Raw genomic sequence first — 16,857 nt, 5'->3', positions numbered from 1 at the left:
GTGGCTACCCAGGGGCAGCGCTCGGCAGCCAGGCGGCCTCTGGCCCCGGCAGCTCCAGCAGCAGCCTCCCGAGGGATCAGGTCCCCCCCTGGTGTGTTTTGGGTTTGGTTCAGGGTTTTTTTGTTATTCAGGGTTTTTTTGTTATCCCACTCCACCTTTCATCCACTCTGATTTGTTTCCCTGCTCCTCTCTATCTTTGTTTTGATCTCTCAATCCAAAGCCCCATGGCAGGCAAGCTCCAAGCCTCCTTCCTGCCAAGGTGCAGCAGAGCTTTCACAACTCAAACACACCTAAGCTGCACCCTCCCTCTTCTTTTTAGATGGAAAATTGCCTTTGGCTTGGAGAAGTCGTTTCTCAATCTAGAGCCAGGGCTCAGCAAATTGCATTTTGATGAGGCTCTGAGGCTTCTGGAGAACTAAAAGCAAAAGGAGACACTGGAGACAGGGTTGGCACTGGAAATTCATTTGCTGTTGGACCAAGCTCCTGCTCTGAGGCTTGGTGTGCTCTTGCCAGCAGCCGTGAAGAAACACCACAACTATCACAGACAGGAAAGCCCTCTGGGATCTTCTGAATGGCTGAATCTGGCTGGCTGGAAGAGACCTTTAAGATCATCCAACCCACGGAAGGGTCAGAGCTAAACCATGTCCCTAAGCACCTAAGTGCTGCTGGAACACATCCAAGGATGGGGACTCCACCACTGCCCTGGGCAGAGCGTTCCAGTGTTTGAGATCTAAAGCCATAAGAAGAGGCAGAGAGGACATCAGGAGCTGGGGTTGGATTGAGGAGAAAGTTCTTTGGTGTGAGGGTACTGCAGACCTGGAGCAGGCTGCCCAGAGAGGTTGTGGAGTCTCCTTCTCTGGATGCTTTCCGGCCCCACCTGGGTGCGTTCCTGTGTGGCCTGCTCTGGCAGGGGGGTTGGACTGGATGATCCCTGCAGGCCCCTTCCAACCCCCTCCACTCTGTGATTCTCTGTGCAGCAAGTGTGGGCAGACCACAGAACCAGGGAACAGGTTGGGTTGGAAGGGACCTCAAAGCTCAGCCAGTTCCAACCTCCCTGCCGTGGTCAGGGACACCTCCCACCAGCCCAAGGTTACTCAAGGCCTCATCCAACCTGTGCCTTGACCACCTGCAGGCAGGGTACATCCATGGGCAGCTCTGAGAAGAGAGAGAGAGCAGGAGGCATGGAAGTGTCACTGCCCACATAAATCTGGTCACCATTTCAGCACAGTTAGCCAGGCAGAGATGCTGGGGATGGCTCAGCTGAGCCCTGGGAATGAGGTCAGAGGGCAGGGAAGCTTCTCCAGTGGCAGGGCAGGCTTTCAGCTCCTGCCTCCCTTCAGCACTTCCATGCAAATCTCTTCCTGGTAGGCAAAGGCACTCAGTGAGGCCTCCCCTGCAGAGCAGGACCTGGAACTTTCTGAAATCAGAGAATCAGGAAAGGTGAAGCATTGGAAGGGGCCTCTGGAGAGCATCCAGCCCAGAGCAGGGCACCCAGGGCAGGGCACCCAAGCACACATCCAGAAGAGACTCCACAACCTCTCTGGGCAGCCTGCTCCAGGCCTGCAGCAGCCTCAGAGGAGAACTTTCCCCTCTCGCCCATCCCTGCTGGGCTCCTGACGGCACAAACCTTACGACACCTCCTGAGACTCCTGGAGGCATCTCCACCATGCTGCTGCCTCTCTGGCCAGGTTCCCAGGCCACAGGCAGGGAAGCGCTTCCCAAAGAGCTAAGCTAGCAGTGGCTCCTTTGCTGTCTTCAGATGTTCAACCACCTCTGAATCTCTCACCCACTTCAGGATTGCTGAGGACCACAGCCTGTGGCTGGGCTGCAGCTTGCACCAATGACACAACTGTCCCTGCTCTCACACCTCCATCCCCAGCACCAGTGGAGGTTGAAGGAATGAGGAGGTTGGAATGGGGGAGTTTGGGGGTCTCTTACTGGGGGTCTTGTCAATGCTAAAGAGTGGGGGTCAGAAGAATGGGCACAGACTCCTGGTGGTGCCCAGGGCCAGGACAAGGGGCACAAAGTGGAACCTAGAAGGTGCCATCTGAGCAGGAGGAGAACCTTGTCTGGTGGGAGGGTGCTGGAGGCCTGGAGCAGGCTGCCCAGAGAGGTTGTGGAGTCTCCCTCTCTGGAGAGCTTCCAACCCACCCTGGGTATTGTGCCCCTGAGCAAGCTGCTGTGGGTGCCCTGCTGGGGCAGAGGGGATTGGACTGGGTAAGCTCCAGAGGTCATTTCCAACCTCACTGTGCTGGGATTTGGGGGTTGAGGGGTTCAGAGCTTCTGTGTGCCTGTACAGAACGGTTTGTACACAATGATTAAGTATCCTGAGGAGGTCTCCTATGGCTTGTGGGTCTTTGGCAAGCCTCTGGCTCCTAAATTCCAGTGTTGGGGCAAGACCTGCCCAGGCTGGGAGGTTCTGAAGCACAACCTCAAACACCAGTGCAGCCATGGGCCAGAAGACTTGGCAAAGACCTGAAACCCCCTTGGGTGAAGGCAGAAGCTGCCTACAGACAGCTGATGCCCTCCTGGTGCAGGCAGGAGCTGCCTACAGACACCTGATGCCCTCCTGGGGCAGGCAGGAGCTGTGTCTCAGGCAGGAGCTGTGTCTCAGGCAGGACCTGGCAACACCTCCACGGACCCACACCGTGCCCATGCTCCACTTCTGATCCATCAGCCAAGCAGCTTCTCCCACCAGGAGGCCCAGGAGATGCTGAGGGTCTGCAGCTGCAGCCCCACGGAGCTGGAGTGAAGCCTTCCCTCCCCCAGCAGCGGGGAGGTTGTTCTGGGAGGGGTCGGTTGGGTTTTTGTCTCCTTTCTGTGGGAGGGACGAAGAGCTCCGAGGGTTTGCAGGTTCCCAGCCCTGCTGGGTGGTGCTGCCTTCAGTCAGCACAGGGCTCAGGTCCCCAGAGCCTGTGGTTAGATAACTCAGGGGGGTGAGTCACAGCCCTGGCTCCAGCCAGGCTTAGGAAATCACTCTGGGATTTGGGCACCAACAGCAGCAGCAGCCTGGGACTGGGGGAGCCCAAACGGCCTCAGGCAGAACATTGCCTTTAGAGGTCCCTTCCAACCCCAACTGGCCTGGGATTCCACAGTGCTGGGACTCCATGATTCCATGATTCCATGACCTCATGGTTCCATTATGCCATGCTATGATTCTGTCATTCCATGATTCCAATGCTCTGTGATTCCATGGTTTTCTAATCCCATGATTCTGTGATGCTTTGATTCCACAGTTCTGGGGGGTTATGATTCCATGACTCTGGGACTGATTCCACAATTCCAAGATTTCCATTAAAATTAACCATCAGGAATTGGGAAAAGCTGCTCAGGCCTGGAATGAGGACAAGGCTCATCCAAACCCTTCCAACTTTCAACCTCAGGAATCCTCTCTCTAAGGCCAGAAATGGAGCTCAAACAGTCATGGAATTCCCCAAATTCCCATCAAACCCAGGGGGGTTTCACTGCCCTTTCCCAGAGGATTTTAGTCCAGGATGGAGCTCAGGGTCAGGCTCTGAGCAACCTGCTGGAGCTGAAGCTGTCCCTGCTGCCTGCAGGGGTGGACAAGGATGAGCTTGGAGGGCTCCTTCCAACCCACTCCCTGAAGCCAGCTCAGATGTTCCTGCTCCTCCCAGAGGCAGCTTCAGGGCTTGGCCTTGATCACCTCAAAGTCTCTTCCACCCTCAGCAGTGCCTGGACTTGGGGTTCAATCCAGTTGGCAACTGGCCACAAGTGGAGTCTCTCAGGGCTCAGTCTGGGGCCAGTCTTGTTTAATCTCTTCATCAATGGCCTGGATGAGGACATGGGATGCACCCTCAGGTTTGCAGCTGACACCAGATGCAGCAGAAGTCAACCTGCTGAGGGCAGGAAGGCTCTGCAGAGGGATTGGACAGGCTGCAGCCATGGGCTGAGGCCAGTGGCAGAAGGTTTAACAAGGCCAAGTGCCAGGTCAGGCACTTTGGCCACAACAACCCCCAGCAGCCCTACAGGCTGGGGGAGCAGTGGCTGGAGAGCTGCCTGGCAGAAAGGGACCTGGGGGTGTTGGTGGCCAGCAGGTGAACAGCAGCCAGCAGTGTGCCCAGGTGGCCAAGAAGGCCAACAGCATCCTGGTCTGTCAGCAATGGTGTGAGCAGCAGCAGCAGGGAGGTGCTCAGGCCCCTGTACTCAGCACTCCTGAGACCACCCCTCCAGTGCTGTGCCCAGTTTGGGTCACTACAGCACAGGAGGACACTGAGGTGCTGGAGCTGTGCAGGGAAGGGCAACAAGGCTGGGGAGAGGGCTGGCAAACATGGCCTGTGAGGGGTGGCTGAGGGGCTGGGGGTGTTTGGTCTGGGAAAGAGGAGGCTGAGAGGGGACCTTACTGCTCTGCAACTACCTAAAAAGAGGTTGTAGTGAGGCTGGAGCTGGCCACTGCACCCCACTTACTAATGGTAGGACAAGAGGAGATGGCCTCAGGTTGGGTCAGGGGAGGCTTAAGTTGGCTGCTGGGAGGAAGCTCTTTCCTGAGCAGGTGGCCAGGCACTGGAACAGGCTGCCCAGGGGGGTGGTGGAGTTGCCATCCCTGGGTGTGTTTAACAGGAGAGTGGATGTTGTGCTTGAGGCTATGGTCTGGTGATGAAGGATGCTGGGATGAAGGTTGGACTGGATGGTCCTGGTGGTCCTCTCCAACCACAGCCATTCCTAGTGCTGAGATGTTGTGCTGAGGAGTTTGGGTTAGTCAAGGGCTTGGCAGTGTGAAACTAAGGATTGGACTCCCTGAGCTTGGAGGTCTGTTCCAATCTAAGGAATTCTGTGATTCTGTGACTTGATCACCTCAAAGCTCTCTCCCACCCTCAGCAGTGCCTGGACTTGATCACCTCAAAGCTCTCTTCCACCCGCAGCAGTCCAAGGAGTCCATGGATTAGGCCACACCTTGGTCCATCCCAGGAGCATTTTCTCCTGCTCAGTGGTGCAAGGACAAGAACAAAGGTGAGGGTTTCTCCATGTCTCTTGGGTTTAGGTCCTTGGTGTCTCTTGGGTGCAGCTCCAGCCCTGGGTGCACATCTGGAAGCCTTTTGCCTCCTCCACCAAGCTGCTCTGGGCTGAGCTGCAGGGAAGTTTACACACAGAGCGAGGTGACCCCGAGGGAAGTTGATGACTTTTCATTCAGCACCAGCTCAGGTCCCTTTTACAACTCACTGCAGCCCCAAGCTTCTGCTCAGCCAAGCAGCTCCACGCCTCTGCTGGCAGCCTGGTGACATTCCAAACTGGAATGAATGGGATGAGTCACCTGGGGAGCAGAGCGGAGTCTGAGGGATATGACTCAAGGTCTCCTGAGCAAGAGGTCAAACCACACCAGGAGAGGCTTTGGCTCATCAAAATGATTCTGTTGCCCTGGGTTGGTGGAGCTTGAGAGGCAGCTGAGAGCTTCCTTTGCCCATGGTCTCTGTTGCCTTCTGCAGATGCCTCCAAGGCAAACCCACGAAGCCTTGACCAGCCCAGGCAAGGCTAAAAGCTGCAGAGCTGGCTCCAGCAGCAGGGAGGCTGAGGAATGAGCTCTGGGCTAGCTGGAGGGGTGGTGGTGACCATTCCTTAAAAGCAGGGAACCATGAAGGCTGGAAAAGACCTCATCAGGTCCTTCTTCCATACCATTCCTCATGGGATGCTCCCAAAGCACTCAGCACTCTGCTGTGTCATTGCCATGTGGGCACCACAGCAATGGGACCACCTTGGAGGGCAGAGAAGCATGGGTGGGGCAAGTGGGAGGCTTGGAGACAGTGGTCAGCCAGAGGTGGGCTAGGTGGGGAATGTCCCAAGCTGCCAAGGAAAAGGGCTTGGGAAAAGAAAGGAGCAGGGAATGGTCTCCTGACATCAGCTGAGTCCTGCAGCCTGCTCTGCCCCAGGGGAGCCACCTGCCTCTGGCACCCCAAAGGAGCCAGCAGAAGGACAAAGAAGAGCATCCAGGTTCAGCCCAGCTGCCCCTTTCCCTCCTGCCACACTGCCAGCAGTGGCTCCAAGGCCCATCCTGTGTGCTCCACAGGCTCAGCTGGGGCAGGGGCAGGACAAGGGGCACCAGGCACAACCTGGAGCCCAGGAGGTCCCATCAGGAGAAGCCTCTTTGGTGTGAAGCTGCTGGAGGCCTGGAGCAGGCTGCCAGAGAAGCTGTGGAGCTTCCTTCTCTGGAGAGCTTCCCAACCCCCCTCAGCCTTTGTGCCCTTGGGGAAGGTGCCATGGGTGTCCTGCTGGAGCCAGCTGGGGTTGGACTGGGTGAGCTCCAGAGCTCCCTTCCCACCTCACCATGCTGGGATCCAGGGATAAGAGCCTCACACTCAGCCTGACCCAGCCTGACCTGGGGCCACCTCACAGCAGCATTTCAGACAGATGGGGGGAGGCTGTCCTCAGGGGGCTGTGGTGACAGGACAAGGGGCAATGGTTTGGAACTGCAGCAAGGGGGATTTAGGTTGGACATCAGAAGGAAGTTCTGCACCATGAGGGTGGTGAAACATTGGCACAGGTTGCCCAGAGAGGCAAAATCTCTTCTCTTCTTCTTGGAGGTTTCCAAGACCCATCTGGATGTGCTCCTGTGCGACCTGGGCTGGATTCTATGGCCCTGCTCTGGCAGAGGGGTTGGACTTGATGCTCCATCGAGGTCCCTTCCAGCTTCTAACACCCTGTGACCCTGTGGTGAGGACCCCATCCCTGGAGGCATTCAAGGTCAACTAGGATGTGGCTCTGAGGAGCCTGCTCTAGCTGAGGCTGTCCCTGCTCACTGCAGGGAGGCTTGGACAGGATAACCTTTGAGGGTCCCTTCAACCCAGTGCATTCTGTGATTAATTCTTCCACCTCCTCAGCCTTGCAGGTCCTCCTGCCAGGCTGCCGAACCACCCAGGTCTGGGGGGAGAAGGGGGTGAGGACAGGAGCTGGGCTTGCAGCTTCACTTTGGTTCCTCCAACTTCAGACTTCAAAGGGCAGGAGAAAGCCAGGCAAGGCTGCCAGCTCTCAGCCCCAGAGCAGTCCTGTTGCAACACGAAACTCTTTGGTCAGAGAGCAAACCACACCAGGTTACTGCCTCTAGTGTTTATTGAGTGATGCCACCGTGCCGAAGGAGAAAGGCTGAAGCAAACAAGCACCATGGCTCCCAGCAGCACAAAGAGAAGCTGAACCCTCAGCAGAACCAAACATTTTCCCAGCAGCTTCTAAGGAACAGGGGTTAGACTGGACCAAAAAACCCAACCCAGAGTCCAGAGGGATAAGAAATGTCCTCAGCTGGGACTGGTCACCAGCAGGAGGTTGTTGGTTTGGAGCTCCAGCCCTGGCTGATGAGTAGCACCTACTGAAACTGCTCCACAGGATGGATCTTGATGGAAGAAGTCAAAGCTTTCTGCAGGCTTCACAGGACCTCAGCTCTCTGAGCAGCCCACATGGACCAGGCCACTCCACCCAGTGCTGGTAGGATGCCATTCTCTTGGACCATGCTGCTCTGCAGCCTTGGATCGGTTGTTTTGTAGCCTTGGACCATGCTGCTCTGCAGCCTTGGACCATGCTACTCTGTAGCTCTGGACCATGCTGCACTGCAGCCTTGGACCATGCAGCTCTGTAGCCTTGGACCATGCAGCTCTGCAGCCTTGGACCATGCTGCTCTGCAGCCTCATCCCCGTTGTGTCTGGGGGCTCTCAGTGAAGGATTTGCCCACAGGAGGTCTCAGCACCCTGAGGAGCAGCAGCACCTCCAGCAGAAGCAGACTGGTCTCAAGCTCCGTGGAGCATCTCAGCCGTCAGCAGGGGCTGGCAGCCAGCAGTCCTCTCTTCTTCTCCATGCAGCTCCTGAAGGACGGTGCGGAGGAAACTGAAATAGCTGGACGTGGGCATCGCCTTGGCATGGAAGGGGTGGGAGGGGGTGGGCACCACGAAATCTGCCTCTTTTCTCCTTGGGGGGCCGGGGTGGGGCCGGGGTGGGGCCGAGGGACAGGGCTGACTTTCCTAGACCCTGCGGTTGAGCGACACGGAGCTGCTCTTCTTCAGGATGCTGCCAGTGCCCCCAACCACCACCGAGCTGCAGCCTCCACCCAGGGAGCCAAACCCGCCCCCGGCACCGAATCCAGCCCCTCCCGCGCCGTAGCAGAGGCCGGAGCCGACTGTGCTGCAGCTTCCAGCACCGAAGCCTCCCGGCAGGCAGAGCCCAGCGCCGAATCCACCTCCCGCCGAGCTGCTGCCGCCGCCGCCCACCACAGCTGCGGGGAGGAAGAGGAGGCAGAAAGTTACCTCCGACGGCACCAGGAGGGTTTGGAGCAGCGGTGCCCTCCCGCCGCGTTCCCATGGGAGTGCTACTTACAGATGTTGACAGTGCTCTGGCACTCCCCGGATATCCTGCAAGGACAAGGACAGAGGCTGAGCTCCGGCAGCTCCACCGGGGCTGGGCCAGCGGCTGCAGGCTCAGCAGGTCGTGGGCATAAAGCACAGGATCAGGGAATCAGGGAACTGCAGGACCGTGGGAATGTGGGATTGTGGGAACATGGAACTACAGAAGCATGGAATCACAGAGCTGTGGCATCCTGGAGACATGGAAGCATGGAAACCTGGGGTCACTGACTCTAGACCTGTGGCATCATGGCACCACAGAACCACAGGCGTCATGGACACCTGGGATCCTGGGATCACAGAGCTGCTGGGGCTGGCTAAAGAACCCCAGGTCCAACCAGCAACCCAGCAGAGCACAGCCACCGAAGCACAGCCTCGTGGATCCAGCAGCTGTGGGAGCATCACCCCTGGCTAACGCTGACACCATCCACGCCCTGCCAGAGGACATGGCCTGTGCCACCCCCTGCCCCTTGTGCCACCCTCTGCCCCTTGCTGCGGCAGGATGCAACCAAGCTCCCGCCAGGGCCCAACACCCACCTGCACTCCTCTCCTTCCAGCAGCGTCCTGTAGGTTGCAATCTCAACATCCAGAGCCAGTTTGACGGTCAGCAGCTCCTGGTACTCACGCAGCTGCTTGGCCATGTCCTGCTTGGCCTTCTGCAGGGCTGCCTCCAGCTCTGCCAGCTTGGCCCTGGCATCCTTGAGGGCCACCTCCCCGCGCTGCTCGGCGTCCGCGATGGAACTCTGGAGAGTCTCACACTGGAGGGCAGGGGAGGGATGGTGGCAAGGGGCAGCAGGGTGGAGATGGAGCCAGCACCTCAGGCCCCCTGGGCTCAGCTCTTCCCCGAGCCGGGAGGCTCCCTCCCAGCTGTGATGACTCTTCTCAGAGTGTTTGCTTTAAGGGCAGCCCCAGGAGCTCACATCCAGCTCCCAGGAGACACCTAACAGCCCAATCCTCACCTGCTCCTTCCCCCCAGCCCCTACCTGCTCCTTCCCCCCAGCCCCCTACCTGCTCCTTCCCCCCAGCCCCCTACCTGCTCCTTCCCCCCAGCCCCTACCTGCTTCTTCACGCTCTCGATCTCCGCCCGAATCCTCTGGGTCATGCGGTTCAGCTCTGAGATCTCAACCTTGGTGTCCTTGAGGCTGTCCCCATGTTTGCCAGCAGTAGCCTGCAGCTCTTCATACTGGGAGGCAGAAGTGAGAGGAGCACATGGGGACCCCATGCAAGCCAAGGTGAGATCCATGAATGGACCATGCTAGCTCCATGGTAGCTCCATGACTGGACCATGCTAGCTCCATGGTAGCTCCATGACTGAAGCATAGTAGCTCCATGGTTGGACCATGGTAGCTGCAGCCTAGCTGGGTGACCACCAGCAACTCCCCAGGTCCCAGCATGGTCTAAGCTTCCACCTCCTCAGACACGAGTGAGGCCAAGGACCACGAGGGGCACTCACCTTGCACCGGTACCAGGACTCAGCCTCCATTCTGCTCTTGGTGGCAATCTCCTCATACTGGGCTTTGACCTCAGCAATGATGCTGTCCAGGTCCAGGTTTCGGTTGTTGTCCATGGAGAGCACCACAGAGGTGTCTGAAACAGTCCTCTGCATCTGGGCCAGCTCCTGCAATTCACACCAGCTGGGGCTTTAGCTCTGCCCGCACCACCAAGAGCCCCTCCTGCAGCTCCTGAGGGCAGCTGGAGCACTTACTGCTTCATAAAGACTCCTCAGGAAGTTGATTTCATCTGCCAGAGAATCCAGCTTGGCCTGGAGCTCCACCTTGGCCATGTAGACTCCATCCACGTCCTGCAGCAGAGGTGGGAAGTGAAACCTCTCTGCCTGCCACAGCTCCAGTTGGGAGCCCCTTGGCTCTCCTGGCCCCTGGAGGTGCTGGTTTATGGTGGGAGCTAAGGAAGTGGTGCTGCTGGAAGCAAGACAGCTTCCATGGTGGGCAGAGGAGAGGACTTTACCTTCTTGAGGAGCACAAAGTCGTTCTCTGCTGCTGTCCTCTTGTTGATTTCCTCCTCATACCTGTTGATGAAAAGCAGGGAGATGAAATCTGCTTGGTTTGGCTCCAGCCCCTGCTGGCAACCAGAGCTACTTGGCCTCAGACTGATGAAGGCAGCAAAAATAGAGCTGCCATGGAGGAGATTTATGACCAAGCAGCAGCACTTCACCTTTCCAGGCAACCCCTGGCTCCTGCCATCTCCACCACCCTGCTAAAGAGAGCCCACAAAGAAGGATCCCATCTTGACCTAAGCCAAGTCCTGGTGGCTTTGACCACTCCAATTCCTTCTACAAGACCCCTTCAGGTGCTCAGTGTGGACCATTTCCAGCTGCTGGTTACGGCAGGGAATGGCTGCAGAGCTGCAGTGGTGGAGATGATCTCCAAACCCAGGTCAGTTTGCAAGCTGCAGCAAGGTTGGGTGCTGAGAGGTTGCAGATTTGCCTCCCCCTCCACTCCCTGTGGCTCCCTCAGTGGAGGCCTCTCTCCAGGCTTGATCTTTAGTTCCAGGGACTGAATCAATTCCCCAAATAAAGGCAGGGAAAGGCTCAGGTCTGAGTTCATTTTTCCCTCATCTCTTAACCTCAGTTCAGCTTCCCAAATAAGCTCCAAGCATCCAGTCATGGAGGACACTCTTGGAAGGAATCCATGAGGAAATCCATGAGGAAATGATGATGAAGGAGATGTTGAGCAACTGTTTCATTAGGGTCATTAAATCATTAGGTGATGGAGCCTTGAGAGAGGAGGGCAAAGAGAAGAGGATCCTGAGGAGCACAGCTCAGGTCTCAGCCTGCTGAGAACCACCTCAACAAACCTCCACCCACGGCCCAGGCTCAGCTGATGGAGACTTCTCCAACTCCTTTCACATCTTCTGCCCATGGAGACAAGGACAAATTTGCCCTTTTTTGAGTAAGTTTTGAGCTCTACTTTTGTCACCACCCAACCATCACCACTGCCCTCCCCCAACATACTTGGTCTTGAAGTCTTCTACCATGTCTTGGAAGCTCTTCAGCTCTGACTCCAGCTGGACCTTCTCACTGGAGAGACAATCCAGCTGCTTCCTCAGCCCACTGATGTAGCTCTCAAATAAGGGGTCAAGGCTCCTGCCACCTGTCCCTGTGCCACCTTGCTCCTGAAGGAGCTTCCACTTGGTGTCTAGGACTCGGTTCTGCTGCTCGAGGAACCTGACCTGCATGGCCCCAGGGGGTGGAAGCAGAGTCAGACAATTCCCAGGTCTGGGGGGTTATTTTTCCACATATTTCCCATAATTTCTTTTCCCCTTTCATGCCCTTAACCTCCCTGCCCCTGAGCTCCTCCCTAGGCTGAGGAGGCAAAGGAAGGTCGGGTCCCCTCCCCAGTCTCACAGTGGCTCAGCAGGAGGCCACATGAGCCTCACAGCTCTGGGATCCTCTCCTCAGAAACGGACCCAAACCAACCCTGCAGACCATGGCTGGGCAGAGGCCACCAGCAGAGACCCTTCTGAGCTTGCTCTGCTGGCTCCATGGTCCTGTATGATTCCACCAAGGATCCTATAGGACCACAGCTCTAGGATGAAGAGGCAGAGGAGGGTCACATCCCCCCTCCAATCTCAGTCTCTAAGCAGAAGCACAATGAGAACCTCACAGCTCTGGCATCCTCTCCTCAGAAATGGACCCAAACCAACCCTGCAGACCATGGCGGGGCAGAGGCCACCAGCAGAGACCCTCCTGAGCTTGCTCTGCTGGCTCCATGGTCCCTCAGCTCAGCACCAGCATCGTGGCCTTGAGGACCCAAGATCCTACTCCTGCTTTCCCCCCAGGCTTGGGGAAAATCACTTCCCCAGCCACCACCTCCCTATTCTCAGGGCTCGTTGGGGGTGCTCTGAGCAGTGCCAAAGCAGGTGGAGCTCAGGTCCCACCTCCCAGCCCCCCGGGCCAAAGCCACTCTCACCTTGTCGATGAAGGAGGCGAATTTGTTGTTGAGCTGCTTGATCTCCTCCCTCTCCTGCTTCCTCACCCTCTGGATCTCGGGGTCGATCTCCAGGTTGAGCGGGGCCAGCAGGCTCTGGTTGATGGTCACCTCCCTGATACCCCCCGGGGGGCACGGGGGGAACCCCTGACCACTGAATCCTCCACCAAAGCCGCCGAGGCCCCCACCAAAGCCAGCCCCAGCCCCGTAGCCACCCCCGAATGCTGCCCCAGCGCCGTAGCCGAAGCCTCCTTGGCCACCAGCGCCGAAGCCTCTGCAGGCAGCAGCAGCTCCGAGCCCTGCCAGGGAGCTGCTCCTGCTCCCCCCCAGGCAGTAGAGGCTCCTGCTGCCGAAGCCCCCCCCAGTGCCCCTGCCCCCGCCGCGGGGCGCGCAGCTGAAGGAGACTTTGCTCCTGCCCCCGAAGCAAGCGGAGCTGGAGCTGAAGCCCTTGCCCAGGCCGCAGGACTGGCGAGACATGGCAGGGGTCTGCAGCTGGCGCAGCGAGCAGGGAGCAGGGCAGAGCTGCTCGGGAGGAGGAGGAGGAGGAGAAGGAGAGTGCTGCAGTGCAGAGGCTGAGGGCCCCTTTTATGCAGGCAGGGAGTTGCTCTGTGGCAGGGGAGTGGAGATAACATTTTTTTGCTTTCTTTCCCCCCCCCCCCCTCTGTTTTTCAGTTCTCATCATTGTTTGGGCTTGGGAGGATGCCCTCTGCTCCCTGCCATCGCCACCCCTGCCTCCCAGCCCTCCCTCCCTAAGAAAAACAAAGCCATTGTTGGGCTCGGAATCACCACTCCAAACCAAATTCTCCTTCAGCTGCAGCTGTCAATTCGTCACCAACCTCTCTGAGCCTCTCACAGGCGGTGACAAAGCAGCCACAAAGCCCCTGGCCTAGTCACACCCTCAAGGGAGACCCTTCTGGGAGCTAAACTCATTCACCTGGAGCCTGCTGGCAGCTGCTGGCTTGGCGAATTCCAGCACAGAGCAGTCACACCCTGCAGGTGCACTCCAGTTCAACCTCCTGCCGGAGAGGAGCTCTGGCTTGGGCTGTCCCAGGCTGTTTCACAAGCAGGGTGGTAAAGTGAGGCTTTGTGTCAATAAAGAAGGCTCAGAGATGCTTTTGAGAAGGTTTGGGAGTCACTGCAGGTCGCTCTGACAGCTTCTCAGAGCCTGGAGGGACAGGCAGGGGCCGGCAGAGACCAAAATCTCTTCATCTGCCCTGGCTGCTCCCCCTGCCTGGTACCTCGGAGGGGCAAAGGTGCCAGCAGCAGCCCGAGGAGCTCTGACAGAGGATCAGAGGAACTGTGGAAGTGTTTGGGTTGGGAAAGGCCTCCAAGGTCACCCAAGTCCAAGCAGCAACCCAGTCCCACCACGGCCACAAGTGCCATGGGCACAGCTCCAGGGATGGGGACTCCACCACCTCCTCCCTGGGCAGCCCAGGCCAGGCCCTAACTGCCCTGAAATTGTTCCTCACGGCCAACCTGAGCCTCCCCTGGAGCACCCTGAGGCCATTTCCTCCTGTCCTGTCCCTCGTTCCTTGGGAGAAAATCCCAACCCCCCACCTCACTCCAACCTCCTTGGGAGGGACCCCTGAAGATGGAGTCAAACCCCACACACACACTCCCAAAGCAGATTCACCCAGGGCAGGTCACACAGGAGCAGGTCCAGGCAGGTCCTGAAAGCCTCCAGAGAAGGAAACTCCAGAGCCTCTCTGGGCAGCCTCCTGCAGTGCTGCCAAGGCAGGTCCCAGCCCCTCCTGGGCTGTAAGCATTCCAGGCACTGCTTGGTCACCTCCTGAGCATCTTCACAGGGCTGGAGGGGAGGATCTCCTTGCTGGGGAGACCCTTCCAGAGCTGGTGGCACTTGGTGGAGCCACTGCAGCAGCAGCCAGCAGCCAGCCCAGGTTGTTTGGAGCACAAACAGCTTTAATTGCTTAACCACTTTTAATTTCTAGTGTAATGAGCAGAGGTGTCTGGAGGTGCCTCCAGCCCAGGAGCTGCTTTATCTGAAAGGAAAACTCCACAGCCATAAACCTTCCACCACCACCACCCCCCTCGAACCACAACCTGCAGCTGAGGAGGTGACAATTAAAGACGACTCCATAATTATCCCTTTAATTGGAGAAGCTCCTGGGAGAGGTCTGGGGAAGCAGTTTCAGCTCTGAACCTCTTCACCTCTGCCTTTTGGGGTGGGTTTTTTCCTTACCTACCTGCATGCAAATTTGGGTTCCTCTGCAGAAGAAGGAGAACTTTTCCTCCTGGAGGTCATGGAAGTCCTCTCCCTGGAGGTGCCTAAGACCAGGCTGGATGAGGCCTTGAGCAGCCTGGGCTGGTGGCAGTGCACTGGGACGTGCAGGAGGGTGGCTGCCAAAGGGGGAGCTTGAGTTTGGCTGTTCCCTGCCAGCAAAATCCCCTTCAGGCTGCAGATCCTGCAGCTCCTTGGATCATCTGCTTGGACCTGCAGCTCATCAAGCCCAAGATGCCCCTGGCCATGGCAGGGGGCTTGGAACTGGATCACCTCCAAGGTCCCTTCCAACCCAAACCATTCCATGCTTCTGTGAATCCTGAAGCTGCACCAGGATGGACAGGAGGGGAAATCTCTGCACCAGAAGAGTCACCAGGGATTGGAACAGGCTGCCCAAAGAGGTGCTCAAGAAACCTGTGGCCATGGTGCTTGGGGCTGTGGTTTGGTGGCCAAGGGGAGCTTAGATTAGTGGTGGAGTCGATGGGTGAGGAGCTGAGGGCCATGGCCAGAGAGCTGTGTCCAGGGAGATCACAGAACCACAGAATGGTTTGGGTTGGAAGGGACCTCAAAGATCCTCCTGTTCCAATCCCTCTGCCGTGGTCAGGGACACCCTGGACTGATGACCTGGGGCTCTCCTGCAGCCAGATGGCTCTAGCTGAAGCTCTCCTCCAGGTGATTCTATGATGCATGGAGCTGGAGGATGCTCAGCCCCAGGGGGCAGAGAGCAGTGAAGCCCAAACCCCCCTCTGGCAGCCACTGTCCTGCACACTCCAGTCCCACCTGGAACCCCTCCCCAGACCAGGGCTGTGGGACCTTGGATTTGCCAGCTGCTGGTGAGGCCATGGTCAGGGTGAGGAGGGGAGGGAAGCATCCTGAACCCAGCTCTGGCTGGGGGGAAGGAGGTGGAGGTTGCACCTCCCTGGGTTACACAATCTGTAGCTCTGCTGAGAAACCCAAGGAACCAGTTGGAGCCCAACTGGAGTCCAGCTGGAGAGAGTGGAGTTGCTGGGAGTTCCCAGGGTGGCTCCTGGCACAGCTCCTGGCTCGCTGCCAGCCAAGCTGCTTGCCCAAGAAGGCAGCTGCTGGGCCAGCAATGTGCCCTGCTACACCCATCCAGTCCTGCCCCACCACGATGTGGTGGGAAAACCTTGGGCACACTTGGGGCTTCCTCCCAGATCCTTCCTGCACCCCAAGGCTGAGCCTCCAGGATGTTCCAGAGCTTCCCAGGCTGGACAAGGCACCAGGAGCAAAGTGCTGGTGGCAGAGATGCTTCCTGGGTGTCCTTCACAGGAGCAGGGCAGGGATTGTGCCCCTGCAGTGGGCAGTGGGGAGGGCAGAGCTGGGGGCAGGGTTGGGCAGCTGAGTGGCAGGAGGGCAGTGAGGAGCTGCAGCAGAGGCAGAGAAGGGAGTGGAGGTGGGGAAGGGTCTGGAGGAGAGGCTGGGGAGGAGCAGGTGAGGGAGCTGGGGGGGGTGAGGCTGGAGGAGAGGAGGCTGAGGGCAGAGCTTGTGGGGCTGTGGCAGGGCCTGAGAGGAGGCTGGAGCCAGGGGGGGGTTGGGCTGTGCTGCCAAGGGCCAAGAGGAGATGGCCTCAGGGTGCCTCAGGGCAGGTCCAGGCTGTCCATGAGGGGAAACTTCTGCCCTGGAAGGGTTCTGCAGGCCTGGCCCAGGCTGCCCAGGGGCAGTGTTGGAGTCTCCATCCCTGGAGGTGTTTCCCAGCCCTGCAGCTGTGGTGCTGAGGGCCAGGGCTTGGTGCTGCCCTGGCAGTGCTGGGGTAGGGCTTGGACTCCATAGCCTCAAAGGTCTTTTCCAATGAAAGCTATTCCATGATTCCAAAGTTGGACACCAGCACCCAGGCAGCACCAGGAGGGAGTCCCCTGGCAGCAGCAGCAGCCAAGCTTGGGCTGAGCACCCGAGGCTGGGAAGCTCCTTATGGAGGTGACCTTTGTCCCGAAGCCATGGGCTGGGAAGCTGAGACAGAGCCCAGGGGACAACCTGTCCCTGCTCTAGTTTCCAGCACCTCCTCTCCTGCCTCCCCCACATGTGCTGGCAGCAGAGGGCAGATGCCAGCAGCTCCTTTCCCCTCGCTGGAGCAGAGCTGAGGTGGCAGCAGCAGGATCAGTCCCACATGCAGGAGCTGTGAGTCCTCCCCTGCCAGCCCAGCTCCTGCCTCAGACACCCACATCAGATCTCAGCCTTGGGCCACTGCTGCTTCCCAGCTCCCTCACCAAGGGCATGGACACCCCCAGGCAGCTCCAACAGCTCCAGGAGCCTTTGATCCCTGCTGCTCTGCAGCACTTCCCACACACATCCACCTTCCCAGGGGGTTCTGCTCTCC

At 58.2% G+C, this 16,857-nt stretch overlaps 1 protein-coding gene and 1 long non-coding RNA gene across 2 annotated transcripts; one reads left to right on the top strand and one right to left on the bottom strand.

Moving 5' to 3' along the window:
* Positions 1-7,041: 7,041 nt before the first annotated feature.
* LOC135174440 (keratin, type II cytoskeletal 4-like) lies at positions 7,042-12,760 on the bottom strand. Its single transcript, XM_064141708.1, has 9 exons — positions 12,266-12,760; positions 11,308-11,525; positions 10,302-10,362; positions 10,042-10,137; positions 9,790-9,954; positions 9,394-9,519; positions 8,874-9,094; positions 8,311-8,345; positions 7,042-8,209 (listed from the first exon to the last, which is right to left on the bottom strand). Exons 1-9 carry the CDS (start codon positions 12,758-12,760, stop codon positions 7,959-7,961), a joined length of 1,668 nt encoding a protein of 555 aa, XP_063997778.1. The 3' UTR covers positions 7,042-7,958.
* Positions 9,381-12,147, top strand: LOC135174441 (uncharacterized). The gene is made up of 2 exons (XR_010301891.1): positions 9,381-9,568; positions 11,060-12,147. It is a non-coding gene; the product is annotated as an uncharacterized LOC135174441 (long non-coding RNA).
* Positions 12,761-16,857: the final 4,097 nt, after the last annotated feature.

This window comes from Pogoniulus pusillus, unplaced genomic scaffold (assembly GCF_015220805.1).
Source record: "Pogoniulus pusillus isolate bPogPus1 unplaced genomic scaffold, bPogPus1.pri scaffold_64_arrow_ctg1, whole genome shotgun sequence".
Lineage (NCBI taxonomy): Eukaryota > Metazoa > Chordata > Aves > Piciformes > Lybiidae > Pogoniulus > Pogoniulus pusillus.
The sequence above is the reverse complement of the archived record's forward strand: the minus strand, read 5'-3'. Positions and strand labels throughout refer to the sequence as shown.

Excerpts from the sequence above, each read along its gene's own strand:
- LOC135174440 (XM_064141708.1), bottom strand. The coding sequence starts at position 12,760 with ATGTCTCGCCAGTCCTGCGGCCTGGGCAAGGGCTTCAGCTCCAGCTCC. Across the intron at positions 9,520-9,789 it reads AGTCCTGGTACCGGTGCAAG|TATGAAGAGCTGCAGGCTAC; the intron begins GTGAGTGCCCCT and ends TCTGCCTCCCAG. Across the intron at positions 8,210-8,310 it reads CCAGAGCACTGTCAACATCT|CTGTGGTGGGCGGCGGCGGC; the intron begins GTAAGTAGCACT and ends TCCTCCCCGCAG.